The sequence below is a fragment of the Mustela lutreola genome, chromosome 4, assembly GCF_030435805.1.
Source record: "Mustela lutreola isolate mMusLut2 chromosome 4, mMusLut2.pri, whole genome shotgun sequence".
Lineage (NCBI taxonomy): Eukaryota > Metazoa > Chordata > Mammalia > Carnivora > Mustelidae > Mustela > Mustela lutreola.
The window spans coordinates 187,742,980-187,757,052 of record NC_081293.1 but is presented as its reverse complement, the minus strand read 5'-3'; the positions used below and the strand labels follow the sequence as shown (position 1 = coordinate 187,757,052).

The following is a 14,073-nucleotide window of genomic DNA, read 5'->3' as shown; positions in this document are numbered from 1 at the left end:
TAGAGTATAAGTTAAACCTTTCTGGGTTGACTCATGTTATCCAGAGGTAAATCCATTTGAAAGACGTGAAAGACGTGTGGTTTCTGAATCCGTGTGAAAGACGTGTGGTTTCTGAATCAACACTTTATATTTACTATTATAAGCAGTTGTTATAATAAGTATTTGAGTTGTTTATACACAGACAGGCACGATATGGTGGTGACTTTGAACTCTTCTGGGTGGTATGTAGGGCAACTTTTTCTTGCAGTCAATAGACTGCTTTAGTTTTTGGTATGTGGGAAAAGTTGACTTGGTATTTTAGTATATAAGACTGAGACATTTTGTGGCTTCTTAGGGGCATTTAATAAAAATACATACTTGCAGGTATTGACATGCATTTCCGATAGTGGGTGAGTTCTTTTTTTTTTTTTTTTTTTTTAAGATTTTTATTTTTTGACAGAGACGGTGAAGAGAGGGAACACAAGCAGGGGGAGTGCCTGAGCCGAAGGCAGACGCTCAACCACTGAGCCAGCCAGGCACCCCCAGATAGCTGGTTGAGTTTTGCTGGCCAAATGATTGTTGACTATTTTCACTTTTTTCTCTCATCCTGATTTAAGCTCCCCTTGCCACTGCTAGCTACCCTATAGCTGTCATGTAAAAAATTCTTATGGTAAACTTTTTCCTCAGTGTCCGTGAAAATTCTTAAATTCCATTTTGGCCCTGTGGTCACGTTTTTGCGTCACCACAGGAGCTCACCTTGATCCTCCTTCCTTTGCTCTTTGCCTTGCTGCAGTCCGATCCCGACCTCCCGGCCGACGTGCAGACACCGTCCTCAGCTGAGCTGGGGAGGTATCCAGGCCTGCCCTTCCCAGCCTCCCAGTATATCCCGCCCCAGCCGTCCATCGAGGAGGCGCGCCAGACCATGCACTCCCTCCTGGACGACGCCTTTGCCCTCGTGGCCCCCAGCAGCCAGCCTGCCAGCGCTGCGGTCCCAGGCCCTGGGGTCCCAGCCGTCCTGCCTGTGAACAGCACCCCTTCCCGGGAGGAGAGGCGAGCCACCCAGTGGGGGTCCTTCTACAGCTCTGCTCAGACGGCCAACAACCCATGTAGCGTAAGTACTGGCCTTCTAGAAGTCTCTGACGGGCCAGATGTTGGAACTTTGTTGCCTGTCTCCCTCCGTTTCAGAATCACTGCAGTAACACTCGTTTCACTTGATAAGAATTAAAGCTTGGCTGAGGGGTCTCAGTTTTCAGTATTTTTTCCTAAGTTAATTCTTAATGTTGGAAGCACCCTTTTATGCAGCTCTGGTATTTAATGGGAGTCTCTTCCTGGGTTCCCTTCAGTGCCATGAAATGGAGATGGGGTAAGTGTCAAAGCATATTCTCATTGATGTCTTTATAAAGGTGCAGTTAGAATGTACCAAGTCATTAGGCTTCTTCTTAGAAGGCCACCTGGGACCGGAGTGGTCCTCAAGGCTCCAGGAGTATGGGCAGCTAGGCCACAGGCAGGCAAGGCCAACCATTCCAAATATCAGGTTTCCATCTTAGGACTTAATATTTCAGGATTTCATCTTCCATTGTTATCCTTTTTTTTTTCCCATAATCCCTCAGTCCTTTCCAGTGTGTCTTCTCAAAACATGGGGGAAGGGGTAAAACTGAAGGATGTAAAATTAAGTATTGTTTTGCTAATTCCAGATTGGATGATTGAACTAAAACATTCAACTCTGGAGGGAAGTTCATTAGACCCAGTTTCTCAAGGAGTGCTTATACCGGGTCGTCTGATTTTGCTACCCATATTAAGGTGAAATTGGGTGGTCATGAACACACGTTAAAGGAATCGTTGTCTCTGAAATTGTTTTGAATTTTCGAAGTATGTGGTTAGTGATAGATTCTTCCCTTCAATAACTGCTACCATGTGGTGAAAAATATCATTCCATTTCATTGTTTTTAATGTTACAACTATAAATATTAAATACTTCATATTTATAACTGGTAGTTTATAACCTTTAAGGAAATGAGTGATACAGAACGAACTCTTTGGTAAAGCGAATGTGGCTTCAGCTGCTGTCCCTTCACTTTAAGCTTCTTTCATTTGTTTATTCATCCAGGGAGCTTTATGGAGCAACTGCTGTGTTTGGGTATTCTGCTGGATGTTGGGGGTACAGCAGTGCACAAGGCACAACTCCAACTTCTGTATTACAGCAGGGGGATATGTGGAAAAATTGAAGCAGTAATTTTAAAACTGCATGGTGGCTGCCTTGGCAGGGGTAGAGTACAGTCAGGGAGCACCTGCCTGAGCTGTCAGGTGTTTAGAAGGATTCTGTGGCTAAAACGGCATCAAAGCGGAAGTCTGAAGGTTAGTTAATGTAGAGACACATGGCAGAGACAGAATTAAAAGTATCCAGTACAAGCTTCTTCTGAACAAGATGGAGGAACAAGGTTGGATTACCTCCCTTCCAGAAGCAACTAAGATAACAAGGAGGGAAAATATATATAAATATACATACACACATACGTATCTGTGGGTTTTCATAACCCTGGGCATTAGGCAGCAAAGGAGAGGGCTTGCTAAGAAATGGGTTGAGCTCTACACTTATTCCAGTTCATTATCTTGAGAGAGTTTCTAGCTGCGGTGTAGGGAGGGAGACCCTCTGGCAGAGCGCTGTATTCTCTCTGAGTTGAGAAAGATAGAGTTGGAGACTAGGGAGGAAAAGATAGCTAGATTTCACAACAGGGAGTACAAGAAAGCTGAGAATTTTAGAGATCTGCAGGGAACCTTCATCTGAATACTGACCAGTTTAAGGGTATGAGGAAATTACCTAAAACTGGGGAAAGAACCACCTAAAAAGATTAAAGCGAACAGTCCTCAGAGCTCACACAGGTGTGGAGATAAGTCCCTACTGTGGAATGAATTGTGTATCCCCAAATCTAAATGTTGAAGTATAAACCCCCTGTGGCTATATTGGAGCTGGGATCTTTCAGAAGGTGACTAAGGTTAAATGAGGTCATAAGGTTGGAGCCCTGATCTGATAGAACTGGCACCCTTATAAGAAGAAGAGACACCAGAGCTTGCTCTCTCTGCCATCTGAAGATATAGCAAGAAGGTGGCTGTCTATAAGGCAGAAAGAGAGCTCTCACCATAAACCAAACCCTGCGGGAGATTTGATCTTGGACTTTCAGACCAACTACTGCAAGAAAATACATTCCTGTTACTGAAGCCACCCATTCTGTGGTATTTTGTTAGGACAGCCCAAGCTGATGATTACAGTTCCTTTCCTTCCAGAGCAGAAAGCTGCATAATTCATGGAGCACCAGTTAGGTTACTCAGAAGGGACATTACTTTGCTTCAGTAGTGGGACAAAATGAGCCCCAGATTAAAGCTTCCCTAGTTCTGCCTCACAAAGCAAAAAACAATACGTGAACCCAAACAAAGCTCAAGAATATGTATAAAAATCCAAAAATACATAGCACTCAACAAATTAAAATTAATAAGGTCTGAAATCTAATCAAAACTAGCCAGATAAGCAAAGAGGCAGGAAAATGACACAGAAGTAGTAGACAAGGATTTTAAAAGAATAGACAAATGGAAAACAGACACCAAGATGTTAGATTTAAATTCAGTCCTATCAATAATCCTATTAAATATGAATGGTCTAAATATTCCTATTACAGGGCAACTATCAGTGGAATAAAACTCACAATCTAATTATCTGTTGCCCACAAGACACAAATATAAAACCACAAATAGGTTAAAAGTATGGAGAAAGAAAAAAAAAAGTCTGGAGATAGATGAACTGTGTTAATACTAATCACAAGAAACTGGAGTGGCTCTATTAATGTTAGGCAAAATGATTTCATAGTAAAGAATATTACACAGGGATCATTTTATAGTAATATATTAGTCAGTTCATCAGGAAGACATAAAATCCTAAATGTTTATGTGCCTATGACAGAGAATCAAAATATGGTAAGTAAAAACTAATAGAACTTTACACAGAAATAAAGCCATTGTTATAGGCAGAGACTCCAACACTTCTCTTTCAATAATTGATAGAATGAGTATATGGAAAGTCATTAAGGTAGAGGAAACTTGAACAAGTCTTGCATTCATACTGATTATGAGCTTGAACTAATTGACATTTATAAAGGGCTTTACCCAAGAAGAGCAGAAAGAGTACTGTATTTATACGGTGGGCTACTACTCATTGATAAAGAGGAATGAATTATTTATACATACAACAATTATTTATACATATGACAACATGGTTGGGTCTCAGAATAGTTATGCTGAGGGAAAGGAGCCCCCCACCCCCAAAAAGTGCATATTGTATGATTCCATTTATATGTAATTCTAGAAAATGCAAACTACTTTATAGTGACAGAAAGCAGATCAGTGGTTGCCTAGGGATGGAGTGAATTTGGGAAAGATTATGGGACAGAGGGATTACAGAGGAGCACCAGGAAGCTTGAGTGGTGATGGATATGTTCATTATTTGGTTTATGAACATGGTTTGTGGGTACCAACATTTGCCAAAACTTAAAAATTTGTATACTTGAACATGTACAGTTCATTGTGTGTCAATTATAATGAAATGAGGCTGTTAAAATTTTTGCTCCAAAATGTTTTTAACAATGAAATTGGTTCTGAGGGACTAATACAGGGTGAGAAGTAGGAGTGGTGAGACATGAGGCAGGAGAGAAAAAGCAGGAAGCTCTTGGGACAGAGCCTAGACCTCATCCTGAGGGTAGTGGTCAGACACTGAAGAGTTTTGAGCAATCTAAAGACATAATTCAGTGTGCCTTTTTGACAGATTGCTCCCATTTTAGATTGGAGAATGGTTTGTCAGAATGCAAGTCCAGAAGCAGGGAGACATTTAGAAAGTTTTTATAGTAATCTTGGTGAGTGATGTTGGTGGCCCCAACTAGCATGATGCAGTGAATGGATTCCAGAGGAAGAATCTTCATGTCCTCAATGTGTTTAATTGCTAATGGCCCTGAGCCAGCCTATAGAGAGAGGTGAGTGGTACAGGAAGGGGAATCCATAGTACTGAAGGAGGAATTGTCTTTAGAAAGGAGGGGGTATATTTCTTGCATTTTAATAGCGGGAGTAGGGAGGAGTTGGGTGCAGATATAATCACGTTTGAAGTGGGTGACGAGAAGTTGAGGGACCTCCCATCTCATTGTGGCTTCTGTTTTTCACAGTGGAGAAAGCAGAGCCACTATTGAGAATGATTCAAGTGTGGCAGGGCAAGAGATTCAAGGGAGATTCAAGAGATTCAGAGATTCAAGGGAGCGCAGAGATTATGCATACCTTTTGTAGAGAATGGAAGAAGACCATTTAGGGACATAAGAGTAATTAATTAGTGGCATTGAAGCTCCTGTTGAGACTGGCTGTCACGAAATTATAGTGGCACGAATTAAAGTTCTGGATTTTTGTTGATCAGCATTTGGATACGCAGGTGGAGACAAGGAGAAAATGGGCAGTTGGATTGATCCGAGAGTCGAGGTTTCTCAGGCAAACGTGATGAAAGGACAAGGGGCAAGAGATGTGCAGACTAGAGGGTGCAGAGCACCTGGGTGGCACAGTTGTTAAGTGCCTGCCTTTGGCTCAGGTCATGGTCCCGGGATGGAGCCCCACATTAGACTCCCTGCTCAGCGGGAAGCCTGCTTCTCCCTCTCCCACTCCCCTTACTTGTGTTCCCTCTCTTGCTGTGTCTTAAATAAATAAGATCTTAAAAAAAAAAAAAAAAAAGTTGAGAGACTACCATTGAAGTGGCGGTAGATCATACACTGCAGGGCAAAGACAGGGAGTTGGGGTCCATTCAACATGCTGCAGCTTTGTAGGTTCTCCCTCTAGCGTCCTTGGCATCATGTAGGTTGGATCCACCTTCATCTCTCACCACCCCTGCGGGACTTCCTGATTGTTTTGTGGCTCCAGTCTTGGATGTAGGATATGAGGGTGGTGGCTGACCTGTAAAATGCCATTTATTGCTCTTGAGCAGGCTGGGGAGTGGAGAGGCTGACACATCTGTGACCATCTTAATTTCCCTTTTCCTGGTAAGGGCTTATACGTACCCTATCTGCTAGGAACCCTGAATAATTTGGGGCACTCAGCTAGTTTTTCTGAATCATTTCCCTCCATGAGTAGGCAGTGTCCATTTGATCTTCAGATTCAGCTTTTTCATTCACTTTGGGGAAGCTTTCTTTAATATCTAAATCAATTTTCTTACTCTCTTCTATTTATTGGAGTTGAAGATACCAATTATCTTCGTGTTGGCTCATCTTTGTTTTCTGTACCTATCCTTTCATTCTCTAATGGCTTTAGCTACTTTGTCCTGGTTTCTCTGCCTTCTTTTTTTTTTTTTTTTTTTTTTTTAAGATTTTATTTATTTATTTGTCAGAGAGACAGCGAGCGAGAGTGAGCATAGGCAGACAGAGTGGAAGGCAGAGTCAGAGGGAGAAGCAGGCTCCCTGCGGAGCAAGGAGCCCGATGTGGGACTCGATCCCAGGACGCTGGGATCATGACCTGAGCCGAAGGCAGCTGCTTAACCAACTGAGCCACCCAGGCGTCCCTCTCTGCCTTCTTTATGATTATCATGGGCCTTTTGTCTGTGGCATTGATTTGATTTGGAGCCATTTCTATTCTTTTCCCCACTAGTTGATTTCTTAAAGTCATAAAGGCATTGTTTCGGTCCTCAAATTTCCATCAATAATTAGGTCCCAAATTATTTCAGTTTTCTGGTCTCCCATTTCCATTTATTCTATTCGTTTATCATCTCATCTTTGAGCTTAAAAAAAGTATTTGCTATTCTCACTATTTACCATTATGCAGCCACAGTCCTTTTTTATTCCTTGGCTGCTAGTTCTCTCAGTTTATGGCATGAATCTGTTTCTTTCTTTGCTTGTTTGGTTTCTGCTGGTGAATTTTAGCAATAATTTTTGATTGATTTGTGTTACTATTTTTACTATTTTTTCATTGTTCTTAGGTTTTGGAGATGAACAATTCCACAATGATACCTTAATCTACCATCTTTTTTTTTTTTTTTTAAAGATTTTATTTTTTTATTTATTTGACAGAGAGAGGGAGATCACAAGCAGGCAGAGAGGCAGGCAGAGAGAGAGGAGGAAACAGGCTCCCCACCAAGCAGAGAGCCCAATGCAGGACTTGATCCCAGGACCCCGAGACCATGACCTGAGCCAAAGGCAGAGGCTTAACCCACTGAGCCACCCAGGCGCCCCCTTAATCTACCATTTTAACCAAGAACTCAAATCCATAGCAAGATTTTTATGAACACTCTTAGGAGAGTGGTTTTCTTGTCATGGACCTTGGATATTACCCTTTTTTGTTTTGATAATGATAGCTGTTTAATCTAGTGAAAAGCAAAATCATTGGCTATATATATGCATATCTAATATAATTTGATGATGTTTATAAATTGGTCATAAATTGCTGTTTGTTGCCAGGAGGAACCTTATCACCCTTTATTCCCTCCTTTGACTACAGTAAAAACATAATAATGTAGATCTCAGGATGTCCTCAGTTACCACGTGAACCTTATTTACCATCTAATGACATTTTTTAAATCTTTTTTTTTTTTTTCTTTTTTGCCAGTGTAAGGGTGTTAGTTTTGCATTGGTGAGAAGGCTACTTAATAGGTGATGGGTGGTGTTTCTGCTTTCCTGAGTAACGTTAACCTCCCCGGAGCTGTCTTCTAAGTACCAAGTATGGATGTCTGAAGCAGGACATTTTATAAGTAGACCCATCCCAGTCTCCACCGACGATTTAACATGTCTTTCTTGCTCTATTGGCCTGTTTTATACTGAATAGAAGGAAGGGATGCATTAAAATGGGATTTTTATTTGACATCGCTGGTTGAAACCTTAAAATTCTATTATGTTGCCCAAAGTTTTATATAGCTGTGACCCACTTAAACACCTGTCATTATGTCTCTGATTTTTTTTAATCCTTTTCACTGGGGCCTGCACTACTGAAAAAATCACTTCCTTTTTCTGATTACAATAGAGTTGAAATCCCTCGTACCAGAATAACAAAACAGGTGGGGTAGACAGCTCGTTTTCACTCTTCTGTTAGTTTATCACTTACTGGACCTCCTGAAATCCTGATATGTAATATTGATCTTTTTTGTTTTGTTTTATTTTGCACATGAGTATGTTTAAAAAATCAAGACTGCTGAAAAACACAGGGACTACTGTGAATAATCTTTATCTGGTCTCAGATTTCCCTTTAATTATTTGAGAAGGAATAGAAACTCCTCTTCCTTCTATTCTTCCCTTCTTCCATAATCCCCTTTGCCTGTTTGACCTCAAATGGGGAAATGTACAAGGTTCTCTTCTCCCTCCCTCCGCCAAGGAGATGGAAGCAGGGAGGGTCAGAAGATGAAGTAATTTAAGCACAGTTTCATACATAATAATCCTTTCAAACTGTATGAGGTATAGGGTTCATTCTATCCTCCTTGGCATCACGAAATAGGCCCAGGGAAGTTGAGTAGCTTGGCTAGTCTGTTTAACTCCAAATCCTCTACTTTTCTTCCCAAAGAAGAGATTTATTCAAGGGGCGTATATCTGGTTTGGAAACCATGGGCCTTGCATGCTTTGGTTAAAACCTGGTCTCTTGAGTCAGAAAGACTTACTAGGAGGAAATTACTTAACTTCCTTGTGAGTTGATTTCTTCTATAAAACGAAGCTAGTGAGCCCTTTGTTTCTGTTACTGGGGCTGGAGTCAGCACTCATCGTGCTTACCCCAAAATACTAATTCATTAAATGGCAACTTAAAATATATCTAATATGAGAGCAGGTCCAGAAGCAAGTCTGACTTAGTAACTTCACTTGAAGCTATGGATCCTGGACAACCAGTTGGTTCAAGCTGACTGCAGTTGGATGGACTCTGGCCAGAGTCCAGTCTCTGCTTGTTAAATCTGATACCCAAATATCGACTCACAGCTGTTGAAAGGAGTGTTGAAGTAGGAGTCCCATGAATGTTAGAGTCAGGATGTGTTGATATCATGAGGAACACAACATAGATACATGTTTCTTTAAACTGGATGCCATATTAGTATTGTTTTCGCCAAAGAACACATGGTTAGCTGAGATTAACTCAAGTAAAAAGAGCTGATTGAAGGATATAGGCATTGGGGCAAAACATATGGGCAGGAGTACGGCTGGGACTCCTTGGAGCCAGAAAACTTTAAGAAACTGAAGGTGTTAACCTCATCTTTAAGCATATGTCTAATTTCTGGTTCTTGTTTTATTCTTTTCCTTTTCACAATGTTCTACAGCACAGTACAACACTCACGTACTTTAGTTTTGTGGGTGTGTTTGGATTGCTGCTGGAAACCTGCTGGCTGTGGTGACCATCATGGCCCATGTGGGTAGAGTCATTTGTACTCAGTGTGACCACAAAGGCCTATCTTTTTAGCAGAAGGTACAGATTTGTAGAGAATACGCCTGTAGGGAAAAACAGAGGCCAGAAGGCTGTTACTCATATTTTCAAAAAAGAAAGAAAGGTCTAGAAATGAGTTGTGTGGGTTTTTTAAAAGCATGATAGTTTCAGTTCCCCAGGCTGAAACGTCTGGCATTATTGATGGCAGAATGCTTAAATGACATGCCAGCTATCTTATGAGAAAATAATTCTCTTGAGAGTCAATCCTGCAAACCCAAATTTGTGTGTTTGCTATTGTCACTTTCTAATAAATGTGGAATGTTAATCTTCATCTTCTTGTGGTTTTCTTCCAGAGATATGAAGACTATGGAATGACTCCTCCATCAGGCCCATTGCCGAGGTAAAGTTTTTAGGAGAAAATGCATTAGGACTCCCTCACATAAACTTTTAAAAATTTTGTAAACTCACTTTTTTGAGCTAATATTTAGAGCAGATAAAAACTTCAGAGTTGTGTGTTCTCTTGGGCTAATCTGAAGAGGAGAAAAAAGGTGGAATTTACGGTCTGCTTCCAATAATGACAGACTAGATAATTTGCTGAGGGCAACTAGAAAAGCTAGACAAGATGTTAAAATAAAACAAAACCAAACCCAGATAGCTAACAGGACAGTGAAGTGGCATGGGGCCAAGGTCCAGGAAATCCAGAGAGATGAGCCCTGCCTTTTGGGCGAAAATTCTCCCAGGGGCCCCTGCTGATTCCAAAGGATGTGACTGAGAAAGTGAGCAGGACTTTGGACAGACTCATGCAGCTTGGAGTCTTGAAAATTCGACATGAAAGTTGTGGGATACATCTCAAGGCATGCTCAGGGGGGAGTTTGATGCCTTAAGTGAATCAAAATATATTTGAAAAGAAAAATGGCTGGAAATCAGTGATCTAAGCATCTATCTCAATGTTAAAAAAAAAAATCTAATTAAACCTAAAGTAAGTAGAGGGAAGGAAATAATAAAAATAAGAATAGAAATTAAAGAAAGGGGCACTGGGTAGCTCAGTTGGTTGAGCATCTTCCTCCAGCTCAGGTCATGATCCCAGGGTCCTGGGATCCAGCCTCATGTTGGGCTTCCTGCTCAGCAGGGGAGTCTGCTTTTCCCTCTCCCTCTGCTTGTGCGCGCTCTCTCTCTCTCTCTTGCTCACTTTCTCTCAAATAAATAAAATCGAAAAAAAGAATAAATAAAAAGAAATTAATGAAATAGAAAAACAAATACCATAATAGAGGAGATTGACAAAACTAGAAGTTGGTTCTTTGAGAGAAGCTAATAAAATTGGTAAATCCCTGGAGAGCTTGATCAAGTAAGCTGCATATCATTATCACTGACGGGAATGAAAAAAGACATTTTTTATTTTTTTTAGATTTTTTATTTTTTATTTGACAGACAGAGATCACAAGTAGGCAGAGAGGCAGGCAGAGAGAGAGAGGGAAGCAGGCTCCCTGCCAAGCAGAGAGCCCAATGCGGGGCTCGATCCCAGGACCCTGAGATCATGACTTGAGCTGAAGGCAGAGGCTTAACCCACTGAGCCACCCAGGCGCCCTGAAAAAGGACATATTAATCCAGATCTTTCAGAAACAAAAAAGATTTTGACGGATTTTTAAAAAGACTTCACAGATGTTAGGAAGATTTTATGAACTCATTTTTGTTAAATTTAAAATGGAAAGTAGGTCAGTTAAGCATCCACCTTCAGCTCAGGTCATGATCAGGTCCTGGGATCTAGTTCTGCATTGGGCTCCTTTCTCAGCAGGAAGTCTGCTTCTCTCTCTACCCCTTCCGCCTGCTTGTGCTTGCTCTTTGTCTCATGTTCTCTCTCCCATTCTCTGTCTCAAATAAATAAAATCTTTAAAAAATTCTTAAATGGAAAAATTCTGGGGCATCTGGCTGGCTCGGTCAGTGAGCATCTGACCCTTGATCTCAGGGTTGTGGTAGGAGGCCCATGCTGGGGTTAGAACTTATCAAGAAATAAATTAAATTGAAAAAAATTTTTTTTTCAAAATAAGATGAGTGGGAAAATTTCTAGAAAGAAAGCCTGAATTGTCATATAACTATTAAAGAAATTGAAATCATTCCTAAAATTCTTCCCACAAAGAAAACTTTGGGCTTCAATGATGAATTCTACCAGAAACACGAAAGGAAGTAAACATGCCAGTGTCCTACGAATTATTTATAGAATATAAGAACAGAGAATGCTCCCCACCTCATTCTTAAGGACTGCATAACCTTTATCTTTTATTTTTTTTTATTTGACAGAGAGGGAGAGAGCACGAGAGAAAGCACAAGTAGGGGAGGTAGCAGGCAGAGGCAGAGGGAGAAGCAAGCTCCCTGCTGAGCAGGGAGCCCAATGAGGGACTTGATCCTCGAATCCTGGTATCATGACCTGAGCCGAAGGCAGACACTTAACAACTGAGCCACCCAGGTGCCCCAAGACTGCATAACCTTGATATCAAGGACAGGGAGAGGGAAATTGCAAGAAAGAAGACATTAAAGGTTCATGAGTTTTATTCAGGAGCATAGATGCAGAAACTTGAAACCAAATATTAGCAAACATATCCAGCATTGTATATGAGAGGATATCATATCACAGCCAAACTGGATTTATTCCAACAATGCAAGGGCAATTTAACATTTCAGAAAATCAGCCAATCTAGGGGGTATAGCTCAGGGGTAGAGCATTTGACTGCAGAAAATCAGCCAATCTAATTCACTACCTTGAGGAGAAAAAAAGAGGGAAATCTCATTTCACTAAATAGAGCATTTGATAAAATTCATCATCCATTCAGTGGTGAAAATCTTAGCAAGCAGAGAGTAGTAGCAGCCTTGTCTAATCTGATAAGAGTTATCTCAGCAAATATGACTTAAGATTGAAATGTTGAAAGTTCTCCTTTTGAGAATAGAAACAAGACAAAGATAGCTGCTTCCATTACCTCTGTTGCCCTGGGGGGTCTACATTGCCCTGGGGGTCTAGATGGTATAAAGAAACAAATAAAAAGAAAGAAAGAAAAAGATTAATGAATTCAAGAAAAGAAATAATACTCTTATTATTCTTAAATGATTTTTTTTTTTTTTTAAGTAAAATCCCCAAAGGTCAAGTTGAGAGGTAAAGTGGAGGGCTGGGGGGTAGAGAAGGAAAAAATGAAACAAGATGGGACTGGGGAGGGAGACAAACCGTAGGAGACTCTTAATCTCACAAAACAACCTGAGGGTTGCCCCAGGGAGGTGGGGAGGGAGAGGGGGTTGGGTTATGGACATTGGGGAAGGTATGTGCTATGGTGAATTCTGTGAAGTGTATAAACCTGGCGATTCACAGACCTGTACCCCTGAGGCTAATAATACATTATCTGTTAATAAAAAAAAAAAAAAGAAAGAAAATCCTCAAATGTCAACACATAAATTGTTAGAATTAAGAGAATTTAATAAAATAGATAAATTACAAGATAGCTAGATATAAGATCTGCATACAAAAATCTGTTTTATTTCTGTTTATGAGCAACAGACAAAATAAAAACTTTTAAAGATACTACCCAAAATAGCATTAAGAAATATAAAATATCTCAGAATTAATCTCAAAAAAGGTAGCTAAGCCCTCTAAAGAAAGTGTTCATGGATTGGGCAACTCACTGTATTTAAAATATCAGTCTCCCATAAGTGATATACAGATTCTTTTTTTTTTTTTAAGATTTTATTTATTTATTTGACAGACAGATCACAAGTCGGCAGAGAGGCAGGCAGAGAGAGAGAGGGAAGCAGGCTCCCTGGTGAGCAGAGATCCTGATGTGGGGCTGGATCCCAGGACCCTGAGATCATGCCCCGAGCTGAAGGCAGAGGCTTAACGCACTGAGCCACCCAGGTGCCCCACAGATTCATTTTGATCCCATTCAAAATCCTCGTAGTTTGTTGTCTTTGAAGAAATATGTGGAGACTGACAAGCTGATTTTAAAATGTATGTGGAAATGGAAAGGGCCTATAATACTCAAGACACTTTGAGAAAAAGAATAATATGTGAGGACTGTTCTAAAGGTTGTAACTTACTATAAGGTAATGAAGACATTGTGCTATCACCGTAAAACTAGACGAATAGACCAGAGGAACAGAATAGAGTCCATAGGCAGACCCACAGGAGTGGACAAGTGATTTATTACAAAGAAGGAATTGCAGAAAATCAGTTAATCTCAGAAGTCATACTCAACTATTCTTTCAATGACCACATATCACACAGAAGTAGGAATGTTACCTGCTTCCTCATTTTTTTTCTGTTCTTTCTTTGCCCACATTTTCAGAGGGGCTTGTTTTATTCTCCCCCAAAGCCCTCCCCAGTGCAGGCACTGCTTCATGGTCCAAAAACAACAAAGGTAAAGAGAGTGCATGAAGATTAGGTGATCTGGGGCAGAACTTAATGATGGGGGGTGATCTGATCTGGTTTGCCCAGTTCAGTATACACCTGTTTTTTAGTGTAAATTATTAATCACTTGGACTCTCAAAGGCATTCTGGTTTGGATGGCCAATTTTATGGTTACTCAAGTTAAAGGATTCTGGGGGATTGGGATCCAACTAAACTGTGTACACACAATTTAGGATAAAAGGATGTACATGTAGCCAGGAGGTGGATAACTGGGCAAAGTAGAAATCACTAAAGGGCAAGAGCTAGTTCTT

At 40.6% G+C, this 14,073-nt stretch overlaps 1 protein-coding gene across 1 annotated transcript in view; it reads left to right on the top strand.

The window, feature by feature from the left end:
* KIAA1549 (KIAA1549 ortholog) overlaps positions 1-14,073 on the top strand; it is a 136,884-nt gene that overhangs the window by 101,235 nt on the left and 21,576 nt on the right. The window contains exons 16-17 of the mRNA XM_059172550.1: positions 773-1,090; positions 9,732-9,778. Coding sequence (XP_059028533.1) covers positions 773-1,090; positions 9,732-9,778 — 365 coding nt within the window. The remainder of the gene's footprint in view (positions 1-772; positions 1,091-9,731; positions 9,779-14,073) is intronic.